Source organism: Lotus japonicus, chromosome 2, assembly GCF_012489685.1.
Source record: "Lotus japonicus ecotype B-129 chromosome 2, LjGifu_v1.2".
In the NCBI taxonomy this organism is placed as follows: Eukaryota; Viridiplantae; Streptophyta; class Magnoliopsida; order Fabales; family Fabaceae; genus Lotus; species Lotus japonicus.
In genome coordinates, this window is record NC_080042.1 from 88,765,663 (window position 1) to 88,793,438 (window position 27,776).

Genomic DNA, 27,776 nt, shown 5'->3' on the forward strand with positions numbered 1-27,776 from the left:
AAGCAACTACATTGGTTAAATTTGCAAATTTCAGTAAGTTGTTAAAATAGGTATCATGCTTATTCACCTTGATAATTGCAGGTGTTGGCAGATCAATAAGATCCATGCCACTCCCATGTATGAGCAAATAAGTGTAAAAGTAGAACGATCATAAAAACCTTCTTCCCTAGTTATGAGAAAGGAAGAGGTGAGTAGAGGCAATTAGAACTTCACCATTTTTTGGTGTGCACGAATTGTTTTGCACCTGAAAATAAAGTGGTAAATTGTTTCTAATTCTGTCATATATCCAGTTTTATCACTTCTACATAAACTGGGCAGACAGATTGAGGAAAGAAAGATTACTGAATGACAAAGCATTGGCTGAAAGCCAGTTTAAAAGTCAGTTAATACTAGTTCCAAACATGATTTTGAGTTTGTTTAAACCAGAGACACTTAGTTGTCAGGCTTGTCTCTCTTCAGCCCGCTGACCTGGGGCTGGGGCTTGGGCTTGGGCTCAGGCTTGGGCCCGGGATTGTGCCTTTCCTTAGGCTTGGCTGCAACCAAATGCATGATCAGTACATAAGAAATGACAATGACACAAAAAGATTAATAAAGCAAGATTAATAAAGCAGTGAAAACTTACGGTCGTAGTCCATCTGATCGTCAGTGAGGTCAATATGGGTCATCAGCATGCCCCTACAACAAGATCGAGCTAATCCCAAAGAATCCAATGCTTCACTGACATGATATTAAAACTAACATGTGACTCTCCCCCAACACCAACAGAAACCCAGAAAAAATTGAAATCAGCATGAAAAAAAAATCTTATAAATTGGAAAATACTGACTTTACAGAGCAACCATTCTTCAGACTCTGCTGATAGGGCTCCCACTTGTTTCCAACCACCTAAACAGGAGGATATGAATTAAGCAAAACCCTCAAAAGGCAACACATTTAAAGGAGATGCAGTAAAAAGAAGAAATAGATGAGTGCATACCTTCCCACAGGTGAAACAGCGAACAGGGATCATCTTCTTCCTCCTATTTGCCTTGGTGTTCTCTTTCTCTTTGCCTTGGTGTTCTCTTTCTCTTCAAACTAGCAGCTAGAACCGTGACATTATTTGGTTTCCACATGTATAACATCAGTTTTCCTCCTGTGACATTACTTGGTTTCCACATCAGTTTCCTCTGTTAGGCCTCTGAACAAATTGGAGCATCACAAAATCCAACCGTTGAAGTAGAAGATGAACACAAAAGAAGAAAATTCCAGGGATTCAAGATTGTGATTGCTCCATGCCTCTCTCAGAGCTGTATGGGGTCACGGGTCACCAAATTCATGATGATGCTGACCTAAGGCCATGGGTGGAGCCAAGGGGCATGGAATCTGGGAAAAAATTCTTTGGGCTTGTTGGGCCAGAAAAAAATGGATCTGGGCAAAAATGAGAGAGGATGAATTGTATTATTCGGTTGAGTTTTCTGGTTTGGTGAGGAATATTTTGGTAAAAATCTGGTTTGGCATCATATTTTTATTGGCTTTTGTGATGAATTTCTATTGGCATCACCTGGGGTTCTTGCGAGTTTTTGGCAATGGACTGAGTATTTTTTTCCCCTTATCCTGGGTCCAAAAAAGTTAGATGGAATGGAAAATAATACCGGGCGAAAAATAGCATGGCGAGAAATAGAAGGAACAGTTTAGCAAAAAAAAATAGCATGGCGAGAAGTCTGTGAGGCTGGAGCAGGGTGAGCAGCCGAAGAAGTGAGTGCGGCTGAAGCAGGGCAAGGAGGTTGCACGGCTGGGAGTATAGGAGCGTAGGGTTTCGAACTTTGGAGCAAAATAATAATAAGTGACGCCAATAGGGGCCAGTGGGATTCGAAGATGGATCTCAAAATAATCTCCGACCATCAGCTTATTGAAATAAGTTAAAAATAGCTTATAAGGAGTTTATAAGCTATTTTGATAAGTTCTTCCAAACGTGTACACAAGTGTTTTTTTAGAGGATAAGCTCAAATAAGCTGTTCATAAAGTCTTCCAAACGGGGCCTTCGTCCTACTTTTGGTGTTGTCAAATCACTGGAAACACAAGCAGCTCTTCTCATGGAGTTCTAGGTCCAGATGGTCAAGTATCCTAGTCTTCGACAACAACCTTCTGTTGATTCAATTTCTAATTCTGTAAATACTGTTACTGATGTTTGTAATAATTCTGTCAATAAAAATTAGCCATTTACTGTTTCGGACTCTAGGTTAGGACATCCTAATAATGATACTCTTCATATTGGTCTCAAGTCTTGTGATATACCCACTCCAAATTAAGGTGTCAGGGATTTCTGCGCATCTTGTTGACTTGGAAAATCTCGGAGTTTTCCTTCTCATTCATCTACTACTGCAAATAACCATCGTTTTGAATGGTTGTACAGTGATCTTTGGGGTCCAGCTCCCTTTATTTCTAACAACGGGTATATCCATTATTTTTCATTTCATTTGAAGATAACTTTTCATGATATACTTGGATATATCTTCTAAAATCCAAATCTAACACTTCATTTTTAGCAGTTTAAATAAATGGTGGAGTTACAATTTAATACAAAACTCAAAGCCCTTCAAATTGATTGGATGTGTTGAGACACTTTGTAATGTGGCACACCTTATTTAACACATTCCCATGGTTGCAGAAAAATGATCATGGATGTATAAAACTTTTAGTGCATGCGGATTTTATTGGAAAAAAGTAATAGATTTTCAGGAAAAACTTTGAATAGCCACTGTTGGAAATTAACGAACAATAGTACTTAAAGTAGCTTTGGAAGCAATTGAAGGTAAAGCATTGGAAATTTAGGATGGTCAGTATTTGAATTTGAGTTAGGCCTAAGTGTACCTCAAAAGCTAGCTTAGAGGTGAGGGTTACTCTACCCTTTATAAATATTTATTTTGCCATATTTCTTGGCAATGTGGGACTTATCAACAGTTAGAAATAGTTTCTTTCCTATTTTCTTTTGATGTATATAAATACAGCCTGGTAGAGCATCAATGCTTGAGCTGTCACTTTGTACAATGCACGTAATTTCTTGATTATAGTTTAGGCCTTAAAAAATATTTTAAATAAATAAATATAGTACCGCTGCTTGTTTCAGGATGTGAACTAACTTTATTATGATATCAGTCGAATGACAGTGGGAAATATGATGGAGCTTCTTGGAGGGAAAGCAGGGGTTTCATGTGGTAGGTTTCACTATGGCAGTGCTTTTGGCGAAACAAGTGGTCATGCTGACAAGGTTGAAACTATAAGGTATCTTCTTGGTCTCTGGTTTGACCTTCTTTTGATGGTTTAGCCATTTTTTCTTCTCATGGTTTTCGTGCTCTGGCAGTGAAACTCTTGTGAACCATGGCTTCAACTACGGTGGAAAAGATTTCCTTTATTCAGGTTTTCATTTCTCTTAGAGCTATTCTTTCAGGTCGTGGATGAATTAATTTTTATCCTGGTGATTGAGAAGATTATTTTACCTAAGTGTGTTCCTAAACTGATTTGACTAAAATAAAACCTATCCAAAAACTGAGTAAACCAAAAAAACTGAATTTTATAATCCGATTGGATTGGATTAGATTCAAATGTGATTTTTAAAACATATCTGATCCAATTAAGGCGAACTTATTAATGTATATAGTTTTATCGATAATTCATCTTATCACTCATACTTGCATACTTGCACCATATCAGACAACTTATACTTACACATGGAAATTTATTTGAATTAACATTTATAATGAACTTTTGAATAAATAAGGAGCAAGAGTCACATCCATAGGTGTTTACACTTTAGATGGAATGCCGAGCAAAGTTCAGCATCCTAAGTCCAGGCTTGGGCAGCAGTGGGTAAAAATCTATTCAGGAACTAGAGTATTCTGAGGGCAAGAATAGAATGAAGTTTTGTGCTGCTCTTGCGTTTTGTCTGGAGATGCAGCACTGTGTAGGAGTTCATGGTTGTGAAAGGTTTTCGGATATAGATTCAGATTGTTAATCTGAGAACTTATTTCCAGATTCGTTAATCGAATCTTATTATGAATAATGAGATACCTGATCAATAATTAAGAACTACGTAAAATATAATCTAATAGAAAGAAACATTTAAAACATAAAAATATTAGCATGTTTAAGTCAAAAAAAGGAACAACTCATTGCATAAACTAATACATAAATCAAAATGATAGAAGATAGTGGTTGGCTGCAGAAGTGTTCCACCCTGCAACCACAGGCCCATATTTGTTCTACTCAGGGTTGTTAAGGGTGGATAGCATAGTGTAGCAGCAAGCCCAAAAAACGCTATTTCGTGTGCTATAGCGACAAATAGCGAACAATAGCGGTGAATAGTGGAGTAGCGGTGAACCCTAGGGCGCTACGCTGTAGGGCTATTGCGCCGTTATAGCGCGCTATTAACAACCCTACTTCTACCATTTCTGTTTGAGCCTCAAGTCCTTGTTCTACTAAACCTGGACAATTAAAGAACCATGCCACAGAGTTGAGTGCACCATTATCAATATCAAATTGTGACATTCTCCCTCTGAAGCCCTTTGTTGTTAGCATTGCACTGTGTTGCTGCTGTAGTTACGTTGGCTGTCATACTGTTTCATTTGCAACTATTTGCTACTATCAAACTATCACACTTTGCCACTTTGCATTGTTTTAATTTTTATGTTATCGTACCACTGTCATGCCATCCTAACACTCCAATTTTATAAAGAAAAAGTGAAAAAATTAGTTAGTAACCGTAGAAACAATGATACAGTGTAAGTGAGCCTACACTTGTACATACTCCAACAGTCCCCCCTCAAACTCATCCAGGTGTGACGGTGAGCTTGCTGCGTAACTCTTGAAATATGGATGAAGATAAGGGCTTTATCAAAGCATCCACAAGTTAAAGGTCAGCAGGGATATGATGAACAGTAAGCTGATGTTGAAGCGCCTTTTCCCGTACAAAAAAGAGATCCATCTCCATGTGTTTAGTTTTGGAATAAAGCTCTAGATTGTGAGGAGAGGCTGGGCTTAGGTTGTCACAAAACAGAGAAGGCTGGGCATATTTAACATGGAGTTCTTGCAGGAGAGACTGGATCCACAAGACATCATCAATTATCTGTGCTACGCTTCTATATTCGGCCTCTGTATTACTATGGGTAACAGCAGCTTGCTTTCTAGACCATCATGAGATCAAGTTTAGGCTAAGAAAAATTCAAGCACCGCTAGTAGAGCTGCGATCATTAGGATCTGTGGCCCAGTCAGCATCACAAAAGCCACGAATATTTAGAGGGAAGGAAGCCACAGGCGGAAGAAGAAGACCATAGTGAAGGATGCCGCAGATTCTAAAGGACCAGACTGGAGTAGAGCCAGCAACCATAGCTTGTGCTTGAGGAGGTGGCCTGGAAGAAGCAGAGAACATTGGTTGATTCTATTGCCAAGAATACGGCGTCTGATTCCATTCCATGGCTGAGGGGAATGAGACTGTGGAGGAGTGTAAAATTGATTGAACCAATGGTAGCACAAACTAAAGCAGAACGTCCAATTTTTAAGCACACTTGACACTCAACCGTGCTATGTCCACCACGACCTCGGCCTCCGTGCTAATCAGTAAAAGTATCGAAGTAACAGGTTCTTGCTTGTGATGCCGGAGGAAAAGCCTGAGTTAGATTAACAGAGAACTCCGATGCATGTTTCTTGTTCTCTCAATTCGCAGTTCTTGAGCAAGTAATAGTGACTCAATCTCCTCATTAAAGAGAGGAGAAAATTTATTGTTCATGTGAACAAGATTAACTAAGCCTCATTTTCACTAGGTAAACCATCCAGAACAATATCAATTTGCTCTTTGCCATAAATAGGAACACCGATGGCACAATTGGAGATAGACTTGAATCAAAGGAGGTATTTGCCAATAGAACGGTTGGAAAATCTTATAAATTGGAAAATACTGACTTTACAGAGCAACCATTCTTCAGACTCTGCTGATAGGGCTCCCACTTGTTTCCAACCACCTAAACAGGAGGATATGAATTAAGCAAAACCCTCAAAAGGCAACACATTTAAAGGAGATGCAGTAAAAAGAAGAAATAGATGAGTGCATACCTTCCCACAGGTGAAACAGCGAACAGGGATCATCTTCTTCCTCCTATTTGCCTTGGTGTTCTCTTTCTCTTCAAACTAGCAGCTAGAACCGTGACATTATTTGGTTTCCACATGTATAACATCAGTTTTCCTCCTGTGACATTACTTGGTTTCCACATCAGTTTCCTCTGTTAGGCCTCTGAACAAATTGGAGCATCACAAAATCCAACCGTTGAAGTAGAAGATGAACACAAAAGAAGAAAATTCCAGGGATTCAAGATTGTGATTGCTCCATGCCTCTCTCAGAGCTGTATGGGGTCACGGGTCACCACATTCATGATGATGCTGACCTAAGGCCATGGGTGGAGCCAAGGGGCATGGAATCTGGGAAAAAATTCTTTGGGCTTGTTGGGCCAGAAAAAAATGGATCTGGGCAAAAATGAGAGAGGATGAATTGTATTATTCGGTTGAGTTTTCTGGTTTGGTGAGGAATATTTTGGTAAAAATCTGGTTTGGCATCATATTTTTATTGGCTTTTGTGATGAATTTCTATTGGCATCACCTGGGGTTCTTGCGAGTTTTTGGCAATGGACTGAGTATTTTTATCCCCTTATCCTGGGTCCAAAAAAGTTAGATGGAATGGAAAATAATACCGGGAATCTTTATTCCCGGGAATATTGAGATGGAATTATTATTGCTCGGAATTTTTAAAAAATGTGTTTGGTAACAAATTCAATTTCCTGGGAATCTTTATTTATATTTCAAGAAATAATTAAAACATACATTTGGTTAGGAATACAAATAAATAATGAAATTCCTAAATTGTCCTTTAAATATTTTTCAATGATAGTATTAAAATATGTACCAAAAGCTTTATAACGTTAATAACTTTTTACTAATTAAATCAAAATAAAAGTTTTTTTTTCCTAATGCAAAGGAGCAAGAACTCCATTTTTTAGAGAACTACGGTTTAATATACATCTAATAATTGTTATAGGTATACAAATAAATAATGAAATTCCTAAATTGTCCTTTAAATATTTTTCAATGATAGTATTAAAATATGTACCAAAAGCTTTATAACGTTAATAACTTTTTACTAATTAAATCAAAATAAAAGTTTTTTTTTCCTAATGCAAAGGAGCAAGAACTCCATTTTTTAGAGAACTACGGTTTAATATACATCTAATAATTGTTATAGGTATTTAAGCATTTTTACTGCAATTTTAAAGAAAAAAAGTTTGATGTGTCACTACAACAAAATGCGTTTTTAGTAGGACAATATATATCGCTTTTAGCAGCAATAAAAATGTCCGCTATGAATTTTACCAGCACACGAGTTTCGGCTGGCGTATCGAGGGTCGGTAAAAGTTTTGGTGGCGCTTATTCCGGCCACCAGTAAAGGCTTCTTGAATGGCGGGGAAAATAATTACGTTGTAACGGCAATTTCTTGCGACCAAAACATATTTACATATTTTCCAATCACCCTTTACAAACATATTGTATCGGTTATAGACCGCTAGAAATTGCTTTTGTAGCTTCCAAAAACACTATTTATCATAGACCTTTTGCAAGTCATTCAAAGCTTTCATCACTAGGCACTAGCACAATCCAAGAGGCTTTGAAATAAAAAAGGATGTAAGCAAATACACTTGGGACTCTAAAATACACAGAAGCGCTAAACTAATGCATAGTCAAATAGTCAAATTTTACATTAAAACTTCAGTCTAGTGAAAACAACACATTGAAATTATTTTCACTAATCATACATTTATCAAGTTATTATTTAGAGAGTGGACAAACCAGTAGAAATTCAACATGTTATATGTCTTGATAAATCTCAAAGCAATTAAGATTCATAGTTTGATAGGACAGAGGGATGCTTTCTTACATAATATTGAGACTTAGAAAACTATCATATTCATCTAAGTGAGAAAATATACAAAATATTGTTCACTAATGTATATATTCAATCAACTTGTCCTTGCAGAAGTTTTTATTTTTTTGATAACTTCAGCTATAACGGTTTATAATTAATCCAAGCGTAGGAATTCCATTTTGGATCCTGTCACTAATGTAAGTAATTTCACTATGTAGTAACTAAAGCTCACTTTCTTGGCTCCAATAATTTCTTTTTTCCCTATGACCCTCAAATCTTTGATGTCTTTGTGCTCTGTTTGAAGCATTTTTTCATTTGTCTGCACAATCTTCTCTTTCAATAAGTACACTATATGTCATAAGAAAACTTAGATAGGTAGATCTGACTGATGACTCATACTAAAACTGCAAGAATTATATTAATGTCACAGTTGCACTTGTAACTTCAAAAGTTGTTGCATTTCTTTATTAAGAGTAGCTCTAATTCCATTTGTTGCTTCTACATCAGGTTCATATGTTGTGTTTGTGTCCTCTGATAGGGGAAAAAAGAGAACTAGCTTCAACTTTCATTAGCCAATGCCATACACTTCCAGAGACATAAACAAACGTGGCCAATTTAGACACTATAGAGTCACAGAGATGTGTACCGTGTTAGCAATAAGTTTTTCTCCAAGGCTTAAGTTCCATTTTGTTTTATATATTTCTTTGCTTGCAGTAAAAAGTTCTATATATTTTTGTTAGCTAACTTGGCCAACAAGTTAGTACTTAGTAGTGGATCTAAAATGTCACTTTATGCTATTATCTTTTTCAATTCTATGGTTTTTGTCCTTGTTTGGAACTTGAATTACCAACGGTTCCATCACTTCCTGGAATTTACATTTAATTTGATTCATTTGCTTGAATTAGCTAATGACGCATGTAAATTTTTCGAGGCCCTGCTTTAAAACCAACTTTTACATGTGTAAGCTAAACATAAAGTTAATATTGTTCAACTTTAATTCGTCATATCTTGTTGTTATCAAGTGGATACTTGACCGCCAAATGAGTTGTAGAGATCACTACACACAGGCGGTTTAGAGTGTTCTTGTCGATGATTACATTGTAGGAAGCCACAACCTACAACACCAAGTACCTCACTCTCAGAGTCTTTACATTCCCCCCCTCGCCAAAAATTGTGTTTAGGTCCAAATAACTGCGCACCTAAACTTGCTCGCCCGCAAAACCAACCAGAGTTCCTGTGTAAGGGAGAAGATCATTGTCTGACAGCCCAAGCTTATCAAAAATGTCTCCACATATTAGGTCCGCCAAGTTTCCCTGATTCCAAAAGCAATGATATCGAAATTGTTCACTCGTAATTGGACCACTCTGCGATCATCTTTTTGTGGCTTGATTCTGGCAAAATCCGCCTTACTGTTGCAGCATCCGGATGATCGAACCCCCAAGGTAACTCTTGAACTGAATTCACGGCTCGAATGTACTTCTTTCTTGCAGCGTTTGTCTCACCGCCCTCACTGAACCAGCAATCATATTAATCATGCCAAATGATGGTCCTAAGCCTTGGGTGAACGTTGATGTTGCCTCAATTGTCGTTGTTGCTAAAGTTTCTTGATTCTCTTGTCTCGCCGATGGCTGTTGGTGGTCATTGCGCTGCACAAACCTACCCAAGTGCCTGACCTTTATTAGTTTCTTGATCTCTCGCTTCAAAGTATATCATTCATTTGTATTGTGGCCCACCGTGCGATGGTCTTCGCACCACCTGTACATGTCCACATTCCTCGGCGAACGCTTTTGCATCTCTGGGTCGCCCACCATGTTTGTGTCCTTGATCTCACGATAAATGTCTGCTAAGTTTGTGTTGAGCACAAGACTAGCTTCCTCTCACTGCATGACTTGATGTTGTTGCTGCCATGGGCAACGGTACTCATAGGATCCACGAGGTTGATATGGCGTCCTCCTTGACTTCTTCGCCGCATGCAGGGGCTTTCCCTTCCTGATGCTTAGCTTTCTCAATGCGATCGTCCCCACCTCGCTCCTTCAGCGGGGGCTGGGGCGGCACGACCTCTGTCTCCCCAATCTCATCTCTCTAGCGCTTCAAAGCATCATCCTCCTCTTCTAATATGTACATGTGTACTCGAGCCCGAATCTCTGTCATCGAGCTCGCTGATTTTCTACCCAACTTGTTGTTCAGTGATCCGGGGCGTACACCATTTTTGAACGCCCCTATACATGCATCAGGCATCGAATCCTCAATCTTCACATAAGAGATGGATCCTAGCGGGAGATTGGGGAACCAAGCCATCGTTATCAACTTGAAAGTCGATGAGAACATTCTGCATTTCACACCATCTGAAGCAGCACTGATAACCATTTTTGTGTTGAGGTACAAAAGGTGATCCTTTGGATGGTATTATCATTGTAGGAGTCCAACACCAAAGATTTCATGTTCTTAGGAATCACCACATTCTCAACCTTAGCTGAGAACGAACGAAACTCCACCATGTTCTCCGCCTCGCGAACTCCATCCTCTTGGTACTCACACTCGTAACGGAGTTAATCAAGTTGAGTTTGTAAGATGTTTCCAATGTTGTGCATCATTTGCTCCCAGTCCTCCTGAGTGACCACAAGCGGTGGTAGAGGTGGAGGCAGTGGAGAAAGAGGTGGCAGAGGAGGCGGGGGTGGTTGCGATGGTGACCGTGGTGGCGAAGGATGAGGTGGTGGTTCTGCTGGCTGAGGAATCCTCATATCTGAACCGCGTAACCCCATATTTGGAGCGCGATTGGCCAGATCTAGTCCATAGGACCCGAATCTTGCCTCTCCTAGCAGTGTAGAACTCCGCCTGCCATTTCTGGTGGCACGAATCATCGAGGAGGCGAAACACTTTGCCACTCCGTTGAAATCCTTCGTCACCGAGTCTCCATGTCAACAAAGATGATACCAAGCTATGAAAAGCACTAAGCCGATACATGTGAACTGGGAATCGAGAATTTACCGATCCCCATAGACGGTGCCAAAAATGTTCCGGTAATGAAAACTGAAGAAGAGTTTAAACCTAAACCTTAGCAGAGCTCAGGTATAGTAATAGCCTAATCCTTTAGATAAATGAGCAAAAAGTCTCGTACAATGATCATCAAGTCCTCTTTTATAGAGGTTACATGAAGCCCTAATATAGGAGGGGTTCCTAATTTCCTAAGTCCTTTCCCTCTGGCGAGTTACCTACTCTTGAGGCTGATCTGTCCCTGAGTGAGTCCTTCTGGGGGGAGCTCAGTCCAAAAAATATGTTGATGAAATCTAATTGGTCGTGTTCAAGACTCTTTATAGTGTATGATTCTAACTTGGGGGCACGTCCAGGCCAAAAGTATGTTGATGAAATCTAATTGGTCGTGTTCAAGACTCTTTATAGTGTATGATTCTAACTTCAATTTTCAAAAGCTTCCTATGTTTTGTAATCTTAATTTTGGAGATTGTAACATTCAAAATCAGAGGATAGTTTTTTCTAGTGAGATATAACTAAAGAGTAGTTCTTACGTATATAATAAAGCGTGACATATATTTTATATCTTTAATTTGATTTGCTGGAGTATTTGACTTTCAAATTTTTAATTTTGAAATGGTTTAACATTTGTATTTTGAACATTTAATAGGGCATCATGATTTGGAAGATTGATTTTATATAGGTATATTTGGTAAATAATTAATGGAATAATAATTTTATCCATTTATTTTTGTATTTGACCATGTATTCAAAATATATAAAAAAATCAGGAAAATGATTTTCAAACATCCGATAAGAAGGCATACAAAATTCTGAAATTTCTTTTCCTTTTTGTAAAAAAAAAAATACAAAATTCTGAATTTCGTAGTTATATTTTATTTCAAATTTTATTTTACATTTTATTTTTTATTTCAAAACATTTTTTAATTACCACATTTGGATTTGAGTTTATTTGTATCTAACATATGAAAAAACAATCTATAATTAACGAATGGAATAATCATTCAAAGTAGACAGTGAAGTGAATTAATTTCAAAAAAATAAAATAAAATATAACATATTTTTATTTATTATTCTCTTAATTCTTTTTTTTTGTTTACAAAGAAGAAATTATTCTCTTAATTCAATTAAATAGTTAATATGATCGAAAATATATTGCTAATTTTTATTATTCTGGTTTTTTAGTTTAGGGTTATTGTGATTTTGTTTTATACCAAAAGAGATTATTTATTAAAGAGCATACTTGGGAAAAACTCTCCCAAATGAGCTCTAGACTTGTGATTTTCTAAAACAGATAACACAACCCATCCAACATTAAACCACCAAAAGCATTTTAAATGTGTCTTATCCATTCAGTAGTAATTATTAGAAATTAATTAGGCAGTGATTGTCTCCAATTTAAACTCTATTAGTAACAACTATCATTTAATATTTTTTAATTTACACTAATATCAATTTCTACTTAACTTTTATACCATTAAGAATCACAGTTTAAGCAGTGTTATTAAACTCGAACCAGTCATTGGCTCGATCAATGCACTAGGTCAATGAGTCACAGGGTCACTGGTTGAACCGTTTGACTCGGTAATATATATATATATATATATATATATATATATATATATATATATATATATATACACTTATTAACACTACACAGTTTCAAAAAAAAAATTAATACTACATACAAATTTATTTAAAACAATAATCTAGCATTATATTGGCATACTGTGTTTTATCATTATGCGAATAGGTTCTCATCGCCGCCATCCGTTTCCTATGTATATTACACATGTTACTTTTGTCTTTTTGTTGTTATAAATAGGTTCTTTTATTTTTAAATTGATAACATATTATAATATCTAGCCCACATGTATTAAGTTATAGCCCAAAAAGACAAGGCCCACTTGTGGTACTTACTCCACTTAAAAGTAAAAACCCTGTTGACCAAAAAAAAAAAAGTAAAAACCCTAATGCATGCTCTCTCCCATTATCCTTGCACAACTGTGTGATATTGAGATTTTAAAATACAAGCTGCTACAAAACCATCTTACAGAGATGGAGATGAGAATTTTGGATGACCAAGTATTGGATCTCGGCATGAACAACGAGAAAGCTGGCTTTTGATGGTGGAAAAGAACCCGATCATCCCAATTTTTGTTCAATATTTTTTTCCATTTAGTCTTTTTCTTTCTTCTAAATATCTATTGAACCGGTTTTCCAATCAAACCGCCGAGTCACCGATTTTTGTCTGAACCGGCCGAGTCGTTCTGGTTCGCACCGAGCCAATTGCATAGCCGATCCGATGTGTGACTCGAACCGGTCAAGTATTCGGTTCCCGACTGAATCGGTTGGACCGGCCGATCCGGTCCGAGTTTAATGACACTGAGTTTAAGTGATATTAATGATTTAATTTGAACATATTCAAAACAAAAATAATTTAATTTGAAATTGGATTTTAAATAATTAATTGCAGTATAATATTTGAAATTTAAATAGTACGAATTGAATTACTTCTCCTAAATTTCATTCAATAATTCATATTCATCGGTTAATTTGAGTGGATGATAATTAGTTAGTATAAAATTGAATTTATCCTTACATGATAAATATTTGTTAACGATTTTTATTTGATTATTAGTTTACTTTTATATTGAGTTAATGTATTTTATCATTTTTTCAAAAATTTGGTGGAGTTAAAAATAATATGATTTTGAATTAATATCCTTACTTTGATAGTTTTTTTTTAAGGTTACTTTTTGTTTGTTTGTTTACATTTTAGGGTTACTTTGATAGTTATTATAAAAGAATTTACTTCTAAGTGTAACAAAAAGCAATCACAATGCTGTTTGGGTTGGTAATTTACCTGTTTGCTTTAATGCTTGTATTCGTTAATCGTTATGATGTATTTACTTATATATTTCAATGAAAGTTATGCTTTTCCGTAAAAAAATAGATGAAGTTACCGGTTTTAAAATAAAATCTTTTATGCTGATATTATAAGATTTTTTTTTTTTTTTTACAGAATATTATAAGATTGTTATAAACTCTTAACCTTCTATATATAGATAGATAGGCCCCGTTTGGAAAAACAGCTTAATTAAGCCCTTATGGTCATAAGCGCTTATGACATAAGCGCTTATTCATAAGTTATTTTTGAAAATTTATTGAAATAAATTAAAAATAAGCTGTATATAAGCATAAACTGTTTTTCATAAGCTATCCTGAGTATCTTATGAAAATAAGCTGAAAATAGCTTATGACCCTGTCATAAGCTGTTTGTATAAGCCCTTCCAAACACTGGCATAAGAGCTTATGCTGTCAGATAAGCTCAAATAAGCTCTTCCAAACTGGGCCATAGATTTATCTATTTATTCCTTTTCTATGTACATCTTCTTTCACCACCTTATGGGATGTGTGGATGGAACTGAACTCAAATTTAATTTCACTAAATAGTCTCTCAAGTCCGAACTTAATTCAAATTTATATTCACCAAATAATCTTTCAAGTCCGGAACCGCCTAGAACGTAAACCTCATTGCACTTCGAAACCCACAGACATTCACACCAGGGGCGGACCCACTCACAGGCTAGGTGTGGCTTTAGCCACACCGGTTTTTATTTTTATTTTTTTAAAAAAATTTATATGCTTGAAAAAAAAAAGAAAAACCCTCAATAGTCGTACGCTCTCTGCCTCTCTGTTTTCTCTCACGACTCACGCACGCTCTATCGCTCTCGGCCTCTCTCTGCTCTCCAGCCTCTCCTTCATTCGAAGCTCTCTCTCTGTTCGTGCCTCTCTCTCCAGCCTCTCCTTCAGTCGGTTGTGTCAAGGCCTCTCCTCTCCATCGAACTGATCGAAGCTCTCTGCCTCAGTGTCTCTCAACTGCACGCACGCGACGACCGACGAGGGTTTGGGACGGTTTTCTGATTTCTCAGTCACTCAAAGTCAAAAGGTAATGCTTTCTGCCTTTCTCACTTCCCTGAATTTTCTTTGTATTGGGTTTTCTGAATTCTGATTCTGGAAAAGGGTTTGGGACTTTGGGTTCTTGTTCTAGGGTTTGATATCTCTGTGGTGGAAATTGAAATTGATTTCTCAGTAAGTATCTATGTTGGCAAAATTGGAATTGAATTGATTATTGATCAATTGATGTCTTCTATTTTTCATGAACTAAACAAGCAACTAACAGTGTCCTCCATACAATTGTATTTCACTTCTGTTCAGCAAAAAAGATGAGATGTAATGATAGCTGAATTTTCTTTCCTGAATTTTCTTTCTCACTTCCCTGAATTTTCAGATCTCGGAAATGTCTTAGATGCAAAGTAAATGGGTTTTCTTACTCTTATTATGAGTGGCATACAAACCCAGTTATCTGTTTAGAAGGGTTGTCATAGTTAGCAAGGTACAAGAGATCTGATATACACAAATTGATGTTGGGATGCTTGCATTCATATGGGTGGCAATTAGAAGTTGATTAGCAATTGTCTAGGCTATACTTATTGGCACGGAGCTGTTAGCATGACCATGGGGTATCCAAGTAGTATACTAAGGGGGTACTGGCTTGTGAAAATTTCTTTGCTTGCTCTGGTTGTTTGCTGCTATCGGCTAGCTGAAATTTTCCTTGTTAGCATTCTGTTCTCTGTTTTGGTTTTCTCTTAGATAGCTGTAGTTGGAGACTTGGTTGATAGTAAATTCTATTTATGTATGTTGGGTTGGGACACCCTTGTGCACCCTATTAATATTATTTGGCCTTTCAAAAAAAAAAACTTCCCTGAATTTTCTTTCTAATGTTAGCTGTAATGAAATAAAATAAGATGAGATGAAATGTAGCATAATATAGCTATCATTCCATTATTGATTACATCTAATGCAAATTGTAACATAAAATAAGATGAGATGGAATGTAACATAATATAGCTGTCTTTACTGTCTTGCTGCTGTTGCTGTCTTTACTGGCTTGCTGTTTTCACTGTTTTGTTTCTTTTGTTATATATCGTTGTAAGCCTAGTCCTTCTTGGACTATAATGTAAACTCTTCTATTTCCATGAGAAACTTTCTCTCATGGTTTTATCTATAGTATTTCTCTTTTTCAAAAAAATAAATATTTTCAATTTATTTTAGTCTATAATTGCTTTTATGTTTAGCCTCACTGATATTTAAGGTCTGGATCCGCCCCTGATTCACACAAAGTGAAGAGAAGTTGAAAAGGCATAGGAGAGAAAATGAGGCGTTGCTGTGCTTGAAGAAGTTGAGTAGCTTAGGGATTTTCCGTTGTTGTCTTGATCTTCACTCTATCATGGGGGATCATTCGAAACAACCTGGTGATGACAATCTGGTGCTTGTTCGTGAACTTCTGAGGGTAACTCGTTCTGCATGATGGATTTCACGGTGATTCTGAGACAGTAATTAATGTCGATGTTTGGATTTCCTAACTAATTGCCGCTGAATTTGTATTTTGTAGACTAGAGGATTGGTGAGGGAACATTTGGATTCCTTTAACTATTTCGTGAATAAAGGTATCCAGAAAATTGTTCGTGCTAATGACCTAGTTGTTTCGACTACGCGCCCTCGTATTTCTGTAAGGTAAAAGGATGGTTTACTTTTGGACTTGTAGTTGTTCAATTGTGTATCGTACCGTTTTTCTTGTTATGAAATAAAACATTCTACATGGGGTTTGAAAATTGGTGTCTAGTTTTTAGCTTGTGGATGACACAATTCTGATTATTAGTTTTAGTTAATCTGAGGACTGAGGCTCATTTTCTGTTTTTCTTTTGTCCTCACAAGCTCGGGACACCTTAAATTGTTCTACTGATGAGTTAATGTGCAACGAGTTTTGCTGTAGATTTTCGAATGTCAGAATTGGCAAACCATCAGTAAAGATTTCAGAGGATTATTCTGGGACAGAAGACACTACCCCGATGGCATGCCGCTTATCAAACCAAACGTAAGATTCATTTCTGTTAGAAACATGATCTAATGTTTTCAATTACATATTCCTGAACTATTAGTATTCAAATGTATTCTCTTAATTTGCTTATTAAGTTCTTCGACATTTAAGTTTCTTTTTAGTGTACTTATAATGATTAGAAGTTGTAGACACAGTTTTTTGCCGTGCTTAGTGATGATTCATTTGATGCTGTCTAATGAAAAGGTATGCTGCTCCAATAATAGCTCGTGTTGAGTACAATAAGGAACCAGTTGGCCCAAAAAAAGAAAAAAGAAAACAAGCACCTGAGGAAGAGGAACCAGACAAAATAATGCAGGTATTTCAACACTAATTTATCTGAATTTGACAGATATCTGTTTTATTTCATTACATCGATATTTTCTTTTTTGCAGAACAATGTTGTTATTGGAAGAATGCCTGTTATGTTGAGGAGTTGTCGCTGTGTTTTGTATGGACAAAATGAAGATGAGCTTAAAGATCTTGGTTCGAATGGATTGGATTATTGGAAGCACATATAGTTTTATTTATTTATATATATATATATATTGGTTTTAATCTTTTATTAATCCTTTGTTTTTCTAGTTTTTTATTGAATCTTACTTGCTTCAGTTTTCCTTTGATTAGGCGAGTGCCCTCTTGATCCTGGAGGTTATTTTGTAATCAAAGGGCGTGAGAAGGTGGTCTTCTATCTCTTTTAATAAATCCTTAACCATGTTGGAGGTGCTGCCTATCATTTAATCTGTGCAAGACCAATTGACATAGGGTCAGAGGCAATACGTCTAATTTAAGAGTGTTAGCTGTTCGACGCTGAATGTTGAATAAATAGTGTAATAATAGGCAAAATAAAGATTGATGAATATCAATACAAGGATAATGGATAAGCATTTTTAGTTGACTTGTCAAACTTATTGGAGGTCCGTTTATTTAATAGATGCTCATGGACAGTAACTTTCACATATTCTTTTTTCTAATCTCATCTAATCATTTCATTTCGTTGCCTCTTTGGTTGATAGTTTTTCATTTTTTTATTTACAAATTATTATTTCACCAATCTATTTCAGGTGATTTGGATACAAGAGCATGATTCGGAGAACCGAATAGTTGTTGATACCGACAAGGAAGGAAAGTAAGTTATTCATCCTGGTATTGTCATGCCTTATTGTTGCATATACATAAATGCATGTGTACATGTTTGATTTGTGTTAGAGTTATGTTTATTTTGTATATGTTATATTTGATACGGTTGCTTTGTATAAGCTGTTGTGTCAGCAATTAAGTCTGTTTTGAATAGGTTAGTTAGTTTTGTGTTAAGCCACGTCAGCAATCTGTTATGCCGACTCAACATTCTGTTATAACTACCTATTAACTTCAAGCTTTTGCTATCTATAAGTATAGAGCACCAGCGTGTATCATTTCTAAGAAGATGTATACAATGTTCATTCAAATTCTCCCTAGATAGTTAGATTTCTAACAATTTGTGATTTCTCCTTACTTCCTCTCCTATTTTATCCTACCTGGTTGGCAAGAATGAGGTGCTCCTGGGTGATATTTTTCTCACATCAGATACTGAAAAAAGGATTGATCAAATTCTGTTGAGTCTGACTCAAAGTGATGATTTATCAAAGAATAACTCTGGTTATCAAATGATTGAACAATTATCAAAATAATGAAATATAGCTTCTTGATGATTAATTTAGTATCTTACATTGAAAATCCTATCTTAAATCTGTTTTAATTTTTGCTTTTCACGAAGGAAGAAATTCATTACGATGAAGAGAAAAACTTTTGATAAGTAGGGATGATTAACAAAATTAAAAACAGAAAACAACAATGAAACTCTCCTTCATGCAAGATAACAGAACAAAACAATGACTGAAAAAATAGAGAACCTAGAGCTACCTGTGTTTCTTTTGCCCCCTTTTTTGGCAGTCTTTTGCCTTAAACTTGGGGCTTGGAATTTCCAAGATGTGGTGGGGCTATAGTATTTGGGGATATTTCCTTAATCCTTTTCTTTTCAGTTGATATCCTTTGAGTAATACTTGATTGTCCTCCTATGTCATTTGGTCTCTACCAAATTGGTTCCCCTTGTGTCATTTCTTCATGAAGATTTCCAATGTATATATATTTACATTTTTGGTTTTCTTGGGGATTGCTTATCAGTTATTATTAGAATTTGAGAGGCCTAACTCTACCCCAAAGGCTAGCTCAAGAGGTGAAGATTGCCTTCCAATATATAATGGCTATCTTGGCTGTATCTCTAGTCAATGTGTGACTTCTCAACACACCCCTCACGCCAAGGCTGGACATCTGGAGCGTGGGAAATGCAGGAATGAACATTTGCGGGTGCCCCATATATTCGTGTGGTCTCCACTAAATGGATCTAGGGTAGACCTTGATACCTATTAGAATTTGGAAGACCTAAATCTACCTCAAAATCTAACTTAAGAGGTGATCATTGCCTTCCCATATATAAGGACTATCATGTCCATATCTGTAGTCAATGTGAGACTTCTCAACGTCACTCTTTTTATTGCCAATTCATAGGTGATGAAGAATGGATTACGATTATTTGTGGTATTTTTAATTTATAAATGTCATGATAATTATGTCATTTAGGATATTGATATGTTGCTAACTTTTAGGGGTTTTATGTTTGATAAGAAGTGTAGTTAAAGGAAATTTAAGATTAAAATTTTGAATTTAATTATAATTTATCCAGAATTCCATTTTATTTAGTAATTTTATTAGAGTTTGAATTGAAGAAACACTTCACACCAAAGGTTGTACTTTTGGCAATTGAAAGGAGTAGCTTGCCAAGTCGCACTGTTTGGTTACCTGTCAGGCAAGTAGTAGCTGGAAAGGTGTTCTTTGTGCGTAGATATTGCTGTTTGGTAGCCCCTTTGAAGTCCATTTTTCGGAGTTAGTAAGAAATTAGTTCGTTATTATTTGTTGAGAACTGATGTTTTGGTGGGATAAGTTCCCTCTCTTGGTTATGTTTTTGGAAGTTATGTTATTCTTCCTCCAGTTGTATTTCTCCTCTTTTTTCTGTAATAAATTTGTTCCTCTATCTGAAAATCTGTCAAGTAAATTACTGATATCTACTGATGTGATTGTACATTCCTATGCTCAATGTTAGATTATCAAATATTGTGTTTTGTGTTATAAATTATCTTTTGCTTCTTATGGCTTTCAGCTTTACTGCATCTGTTACTAGCAGCACGGAAGAAGCAGTAAACAAGACTGTTATTGTGATGAAAAATCATATGATGTGGTTACAAATGAAGCAATTTGCTGAGGAGGTTTTCATTAAGACGTTTTCAATGCGACTTACTTACCCTCAGCCCTATCATTCTATTAAAACTAAGCTTTGATGATTCTTGTTTCTCCTTGTTGTATTCTTAGGTTCCTCTTATTATAGTAATGAAAGCTATGGGGATGGTGAGTCATAAAGAAATTCTGCAAATGATGGGAAGAGATATCCGTATTAGTTTGCTGCTTCAATCCTCTCTTCTGGTAATTGACACGCAGATTTGAACATGTCATATATAAAAATACTTCTGCACAGTGGTTTATAAGAGATAAGATAAATAAGGGATTTGTTTAATAAATTACAGGTTCATCTGCTAATTCTTTGCTTACGCAAAGTGCATTATTATTATTATTATTATTATTATTATTATTATTATGCTATCAGTGAGTTGTGGAATATATTTTGCCCCTTAATTAGGATTGCGAAAAGAAACGTGTGAATACACAAGAGGAAGCATTGAAGTACCTTGATTCAAAGGTGTGTTCTTTCTTTTTCTTGTCTGATTATTGACGTAGTTTGCTTCTTGTTTTTTTTTGTTTAGTGTAACATTGATGTTAAATCCTCAAATTACTACTTTTGGAATATCTTTTCATTTCATAAAATTTGTATACTTAATTAATGCCACCAGCAAGATTATTATTTTTTGGTTAGTTTCATTTATATTGAGGTCTAGTTTATATAGTTCCTTGTCAGAAACATTTGGTGTCCAGATAAACTAGGTGAGCTGGATGGATGTATGATTTGAGATTTCTTACATCACAAGATCCATGGTTTCAGTCGAAGAGCAGATGTAAACTCCTGAAAAAATAATTACTTGTAGAGGCACAACTGCGGAGCACAGGGATAAATAACGATCTTCCTTTACACTGGACAGGGATAAATAAACGATCTTCCTTTACACACTGTTTTTATGGAAAACTCAAGGAAGGCGTAAGGATGGAAGGGAAAGATGAAGGAAAAAGAATCTTGAGGTGTTTGGATGAGAGGGGAAAATGGAGGGGAAGGTTGAATAGTACATAAACAGTAGCAGATCATTTTCTTCGCTCATCTGGCCGGAAAACAAAAAGGAGCAAGGGGATTTGCTTTAAAGACAACAATACCCTTATGAACACGTACCCTTGCTCTGTGTTCTACTTCTTTCTCTCATGTTGTGTTCTTACTTTTACTTAATTCTTTTTAAATAATTTGACTACTGCAGTTTAAATTTTTTTAAATTAATTAATGCTGCGGATTTTTTTGTATTAAAGAATATTTATATTTATAATTATTGATTTAAATTATAATATTAATATAATATGTATACTATAATAATAATGATTGCAAAAGTAAATATAATGTTATATGTATACTATTTTATTAAGTTTTGTCAATTTATTTTAAATATACCTTAATTTATATAAATTATCTTTTAAGATTTATATAAAAGGGTAAAATAGTAATTGTGTGAATATTTCCCACTTTTCCTTTCTCCTTTCTTTTTCTCTCAATCCAAACAATTTAAAAATAACCTCATGTTTCACTTATATTCTTTCCTTTTATATTTTTTCTGCGTATTTTCCTTCCCTTTATTTTCACCTCACCATCCAAACACAGCATTAGAACATTGATGCCAATATAAAAGCAACTAAGTAAATGAGTTTAAGGAATTGTATGCATTATCCCATAACTAATATGATTTAAGTACATGACTAATACATATAACATTAAATCATCGGCATTGATTCTTCTGCTTCAGATATGATATCTTGTAACTAGGAGAAAACAACATTAATGAGATGCACATGAATAATGTGCTTCATTTCTTATTCTGGCGGCCAAGACTTATTAGAGCACTGACATGGTTGTCTCAATTCGAGTCTCTCTCATGAAGGTGAGATAAGGAAAAGGCAGTGAGCAGGATGGGTGGGGGTTAGTTGTTGAGATGGACAGAGGCATGCCAGTAGATAATGAAAGATCTTCCTTTCGGCTATTGATGCTATAATCTAAGATAAAAACTATCCAAATAGGATAAAATCATTAATGGCAAGCACTCTTTCTTATATGCCATATATTATAATATCTAGTACCTAGGTGAGTGCGATGTTAATGAGAAGCAAAATAATATTGTGCTGTGCTCTTATTATTCTTAAGCTGGCTGCCAGGGCTTATAAGTCCATCAATATAGTGGTGTCAATTTGAATTTCTGACCATCCAAATAGGATAAGGAAATTCCAGTGAGCAGGATAGGGGGATAGGTTGGTTGGCGAGATGAACGAAGGTTGGCCAGGTAACATGCTGGTAAGGAGGGGTGGAAGAAGGTGCATGAGATGTTCTCAAGTGGTGTGGGTGTCGCATACGTTTTGTCGGTGGTTTTATGACGACCGAGGGAGAGGGAGAGATGACCATCTACATGGACGCTCTCATAGGCTCCCATATTATTATCTCTAATGCCAACTTCAGATAATAACTTATTGAATGTCATTGCTTGATTGAAATTGCATTGGGGTGATTTACAGTCTAGAAATTTATGAACTAGCTAATAATGACATTTTGAAATTATTAACTCTAATTTGTATGAACTAGAAGTTATCATTGTAGTAAGTTTTGATTTTGACAATTTGAAAATAGATCAATAATAACATTTTACTGTTACTCAATTAATCTTTTAAAATGAAGTTAAAAACTGCTACATGGAGCTAGACATCTTTTTCTTTCAAGAAAAGGTGCTGAATAAGAGTCTTATTCTACAGCACATCCCTTCACTTGACCAGTATGCAGATATCTTTACGAAGGCTCTTTCTCCCTCAAGGTTTTCTACTCTAAGACAAACTTAAAGTGGAAGACAAATTTCATTGGGCTTACGGCTTACCCACCTTGAGTTCGTGGGGGCATGTTAAGGATATAGTCTATACTACCTTCAGTTATATTGTTCTCACTTAGCTTCGGTTGTATTGTTCGGAGTAGTTAGTATAGAAATGAGTTAATACAGCTGTCATGTGACAGGCTGACAGCTATATACTATTGCCAACTGTGCAGTTAGTTACTGAAACCTCTCTTGTATATAAGCTTGAGCCTTAGCTCAATTCATTAAGAACTTAAGAAATACAATTACATTTTCCAGAATACAGTTTTTCTGTTTTTCCCTGTTTCTACCCTGTCTCTGTTTCTATTGCGTTGTTTCTGATTTTGATTTATATAACTTCTTTGTTTCTTATTTATTGCTAATGGCCTGTGTACTCATCAGGTTAAAGATCACATGTATGCAAACATATCATCTGAAGAGGTTTCAAATTTCTCTCTCTCTCTCTCTCTCTCTCAGTTGTCTCATGCTTTGGATAAAATAAAATACTATTCTTTGTTCTCTACCACATCAATTTTTTGACTTAGTCATTTGGACCTTTTATGTAGGGTGGAAGAGCTTTTGCAGTCCTAAGAGATGTATTTCTTGCAAATGTACCTGTAAGTTTTCTTTGAATATTGAGTGTGTTTACTTCTGTTTCCTGATAATTTTTCTTTGTTGGACACCTTGATTACATTCTATTCTTAGTCTATTCTGAATACATGTAATAAATGCCTTAGCTGTGTTAGTTTGGTCTGATTCGCTGCCTCTTCTGTTTTGTTTAGGTGTATGAAGATAATTTGCGGCCAAAATGTATATATCTTGCTGTTATGATGAGACGCATGATGAATGTAATTCTAAAGGAGGACACAATTGATGATAAGGTATTATCTTCTCTCTAATGTGAGCTTACGCTACTTGAGAAAGAGGACTAGGTTATGTAATGGAAATAATAACTGTATACTTTATGTAATGAAAGGTTCCCTTTGTTTTACTCGATAGTTGTAATTTTATCTAATATAGTCTATCACCTTCCACATGGTGACTCGCGCTCGGGACTTTTTCCGTTATGATGGCTCCGAGATTTCTCTTGATTTCTTTGAACAGGAAGTACCTTTTGTACACAATCCCTGCCAGCGTTTAAAAGAATAGGGTTTCCTAGGGTGACTATTAACTAATAGGGTTTACTATTAGTACAAAAGTACAATGTACAGTTCTATTGTTGTTTGTTTCCATTATATGGTTTGCTATTAGCTTTTGATTTTCTCAATGAAGTTGAAGTGCTTGTCACATTTCAAAGCTGTCCTAGGAATTAGAGAATACGGACATAGAGAAGCCCAATTTTTATGAACATATGATAGGTACTTGGAGTTAGTTTGTTAGATAGTTAATCTATAAATAATAGTGAGTTAGAGAGAATTAGTCATCCTTTCGATCATTGGGTGTTTGGGACTTGGGGAGAGTGCCAGAGACTCTCAAAATTTCAGTCATATCTCAATAATATCAGGGTTCTATCAACATAACTGAGACAACCTCATTTATTCTTTGTCCAAAGAATAGAGTTAGAGAGAATTAGTCATCCTTTATTGTGATTGATCATCTGTGCTATGAATGATGTTTAACTTATAGCCAAACAATATGTACATATGTAGATTTTTGTGCATATACATGTGTGGACAGGAGTTAGTGATTATCTGCTAACTGTTTCTTTGACCTATAGAATTATGTGGGACACATACGGTTGGCGTTATCTGGCCAGTTAATATCTCTTTTTTTCGAGGTACTATTTTGTTTCATGTATTACATGTCTAACTTCTACAGATATGCTTTGATTATTTTTCATTGCATTAATTATCACTCCTTTCCATTGTAGAATACTTTTAAGGCCATGACAACTGAGTTGAAGAAACGGATTGACAAAGAGGGTGTGAAAAGACCTTATAATATGATCCTTAGTGTAAGCTCTCTATAGTATTCATAATCAAACATCGTGTGAATGAAATGAAGCATTCTTAAATCAAATGCATTCTTGCTGAAGCTGTAGAGAACCTCTGGCTGGTCACTCTTAAAGAGTTTCTTTTATACAATTTTCTTTCCAATTCATTCTCTTACTTATTTTAGATTTGTCAGTATAACTAAATTCCCACTTTTATTTATTTATTTAAATTTTATGCATGGGCTTTTCCCTCTGTATTTTAAAATTGTTCCTAGTCCAAAAACCTTTGACATCGACTCCGCAACTTTGAGCTTCTATCTATTACAATTTGTGTTATGTGCAAATATTGTTATTGGACACAAAAGCATGGATAATTTTTGTATTGTTTTAGCACAGGAGAGGTTGACAAACAGTAAATGTCTAATGGACTGTGGTTTTCTAGCAAGTTTCTGATCTTGATGGAGTGATGGATTGTTGGGAATCTCCCAATTGGGATGGTGCTGGAAGTTTATTTATCTATGTTGTTGTCTGTCATCTATGTAAAACCTTAAAACTTTGTTTGTTTGTACACCTGGAAGACATTTTGTTTATATCATCAGTTTGATTACGAAAGGGAGGGTGGGTGGGTTTGAGTCAGGTAGAAACTGAGGCCAGTCGAGAGAGAGTGAGTGAGTCGTGCCCAGCCTGTTATGAACAAAATCAACACACACCCCACTCCAGGCCTTTAAAGCTGTCAACATGACATTAAACATTATTGAAACAAACTAATAATATACTACTAAGAAAGGGAGAAACTCAGACTAATCACCTGTCTATAGACTATTACTAACTCATAACCCCGATTCTTAACAATCCCACACGATGGAGTTATGCTTTTCGATACCCTTTTCTTTCCCATACCTGTCTCTCCTTCTCTGTTCCTCCATAATAAACGATGCATTTATGTTTAATCAGAATTATTATGCATCCAACCTAATCTTAGTATGTCTGGACTCTGGATTTCTATTTACATATTTTCTTTGTGAATGTTCATAGTTTTTTAAAGAACAGTTCATCGCGGGAGCTTTTGAATGAACTTTCTTCACTGGTAATTTGAATGTTAAAAGATTCCAGATGGAAAGAATAGGAACGATACAGGTTGTATATTATTTCCTATTCTAGTATATTTTCCCTATATCTTGATATTTATTGAAACAAAATTGAGTTTTTCTGGCTCAGGTACTAAGGTACCTGGGGACTTGAAATTATCTATCACACAAGACTTTCTGATTAATTTTTCTATCTACAGGAGCTACAAAGATCATCATTTTTAGCTTCTTTGGGCCAACTGACTAGAATCACCCCACAGTCTGTTCAGAGAGTGAGACAATCTAGAAGTTTGAATTCTACCCAGGTTAGCTGCAATCCCGTTGGTAACCTTTTTGACATATTTTTATTCTTATGTTACGTTGGTTTTAGATGGAGAAAAATGAAAATTACATTATTTGGTCCTTGCAGCTGACCAAAAGTCTTGGCGGTTGCTGTTTTCTTTTGTTGCTTGCGATTTTTATTCTGATTATATATATATATATATATATATCTATTTATGGATTCATACCTTCACTGATTTCTTCAATTGGATATAGTTGGGCATGTTTTGTCCTCTTGATACTCCGCTAGGAGAAGATTGTGGACTAGTAAAGAACCTGGCTTTGTTAACTCGTATTACTACTGATGAATAGGCCCCCCCCTTAATTTCTCTGGTATGTTCTCCTGGATGATGAAATGTCCTTTTATTGTTTATTAGTATGAGTATGATTTGCTGCGATGAGCTGCTGCTACAGACTTGTAATGATTTGATCTAAAGTGCATGTATGTAAATCTTACAGTAACTGACCCCTAACTAGTTTATCATGATTCATTAGGTTCCTAGCAAAAATAGTTCAGATAGTTTGCATGAAAGTTGCAGACGGTAGTAGAGCCTATTTTTCTTAGTGTTTTTCAAATTGATATTGGACTTATTTTTATCCAAGAATTATTAGGCTCCGATAGTATTTTTTACCAGGATATATCTTATTTATTTCCTGGAAAATTATATTTCACATACGTGCCACTGGCTCCAGGGGTGAGAGCAGCTTTAAATATGATTGGTACCAGGACCGCTTTTAAACAAAAATTTTGCATTCTTTTGGCCATGGGTGGTTTTGTAGAGAGGTTTTACACAGCTACGTTCTTTGTCGAAGGGCTAATCATGGGCTTTCTTGCTCATTAGTTGTATTTTTATCTTATTATTTATGTGATTATCGTAACCACATTGTGTTTATTACTACTCTTTGGCACTTTTAGATATTGATTTAAGATAGACATGGTCTCCATTTAGTTTTTTTTACTCTAGGTGTTTTACATTTTATTGTGTTTATTTTTTCTGGGTCAGTGCTATTCTTTGGGTGTTGAAGCCATGGAACATATCTCTGAAAAAGAGCTTCATGAGCCAAATTCCTTTCTTGTCATGTTCAATGGTTTGATTCTTGGCAAGCACGCGAAGCCACGGGTATTTGTCTATTTTTTTCAAATGTATTATTCAGAAAAATTAGCATTAATGATTATATTTTCATTTGTTGTAAAACTTACCATTGTTCATATTCAAGCGTTTTGTCACTGTAATGAGAAATTTGCGTCGAGCTGGTGAAATTGGTGCATTTGTGAGTGTCTATGTCAATGAAAAGGAGGTAAATAGTTCTGGTGCAGTTGAATTTTACTGCTTCCACAGCTGTATTTTCTAGTTGAATTTTTCCTTTTTCTTTGGTTTATAATTTCTTATTTGATTTGCGTTGAATATTATAAATAATGTAATTG

General features: G+C 35.6%; 1 protein-coding gene, 1 long non-coding RNA gene and 1 pseudogene across 2 annotated transcripts; 1 reads left to right on the forward strand and 2 right to left on the reverse strand.

Moving 5' to 3' along the window:
• Positions 1-251: 251 nt before the first annotated feature.
• Positions 252-1,624, reverse strand: LOC130740739 (uncharacterized). Its single transcript, XM_057593421.1, has 4 exons — positions 977-1,624; positions 827-885; positions 623-717; positions 252-533 (listed from the first exon to the last, which is right to left on the reverse strand). Exons 1-4 carry the CDS (start codon positions 1,007-1,009, stop codon positions 433-435), a joined length of 288 nt encoding a protein of 95 aa, XP_057449404.1. The 5' UTR covers positions 1,010-1,624; the 3' UTR covers positions 252-432.
• A 3,060-nt stretch (positions 1,625-4,684) lies between these two features.
• LOC130740740 (uncharacterized) lies at positions 4,685-6,658 on the reverse strand. Its single transcript, XR_009020256.1, has 2 exons — positions 6,085-6,658; positions 4,685-5,993 (listed from the first exon to the last, which is right to left on the reverse strand). It is a non-coding gene; the product is annotated as an uncharacterized LOC130740740 (long non-coding RNA).
• A 7,942-nt stretch (positions 6,659-14,600) lies between these two features.
• LOC130737223 (DNA-directed RNA polymerase III subunit 2-like) overlaps positions 14,601-27,776 on the forward strand; it is a 34,946-nt pseudogene continuing 21,770 nt past the window's right edge.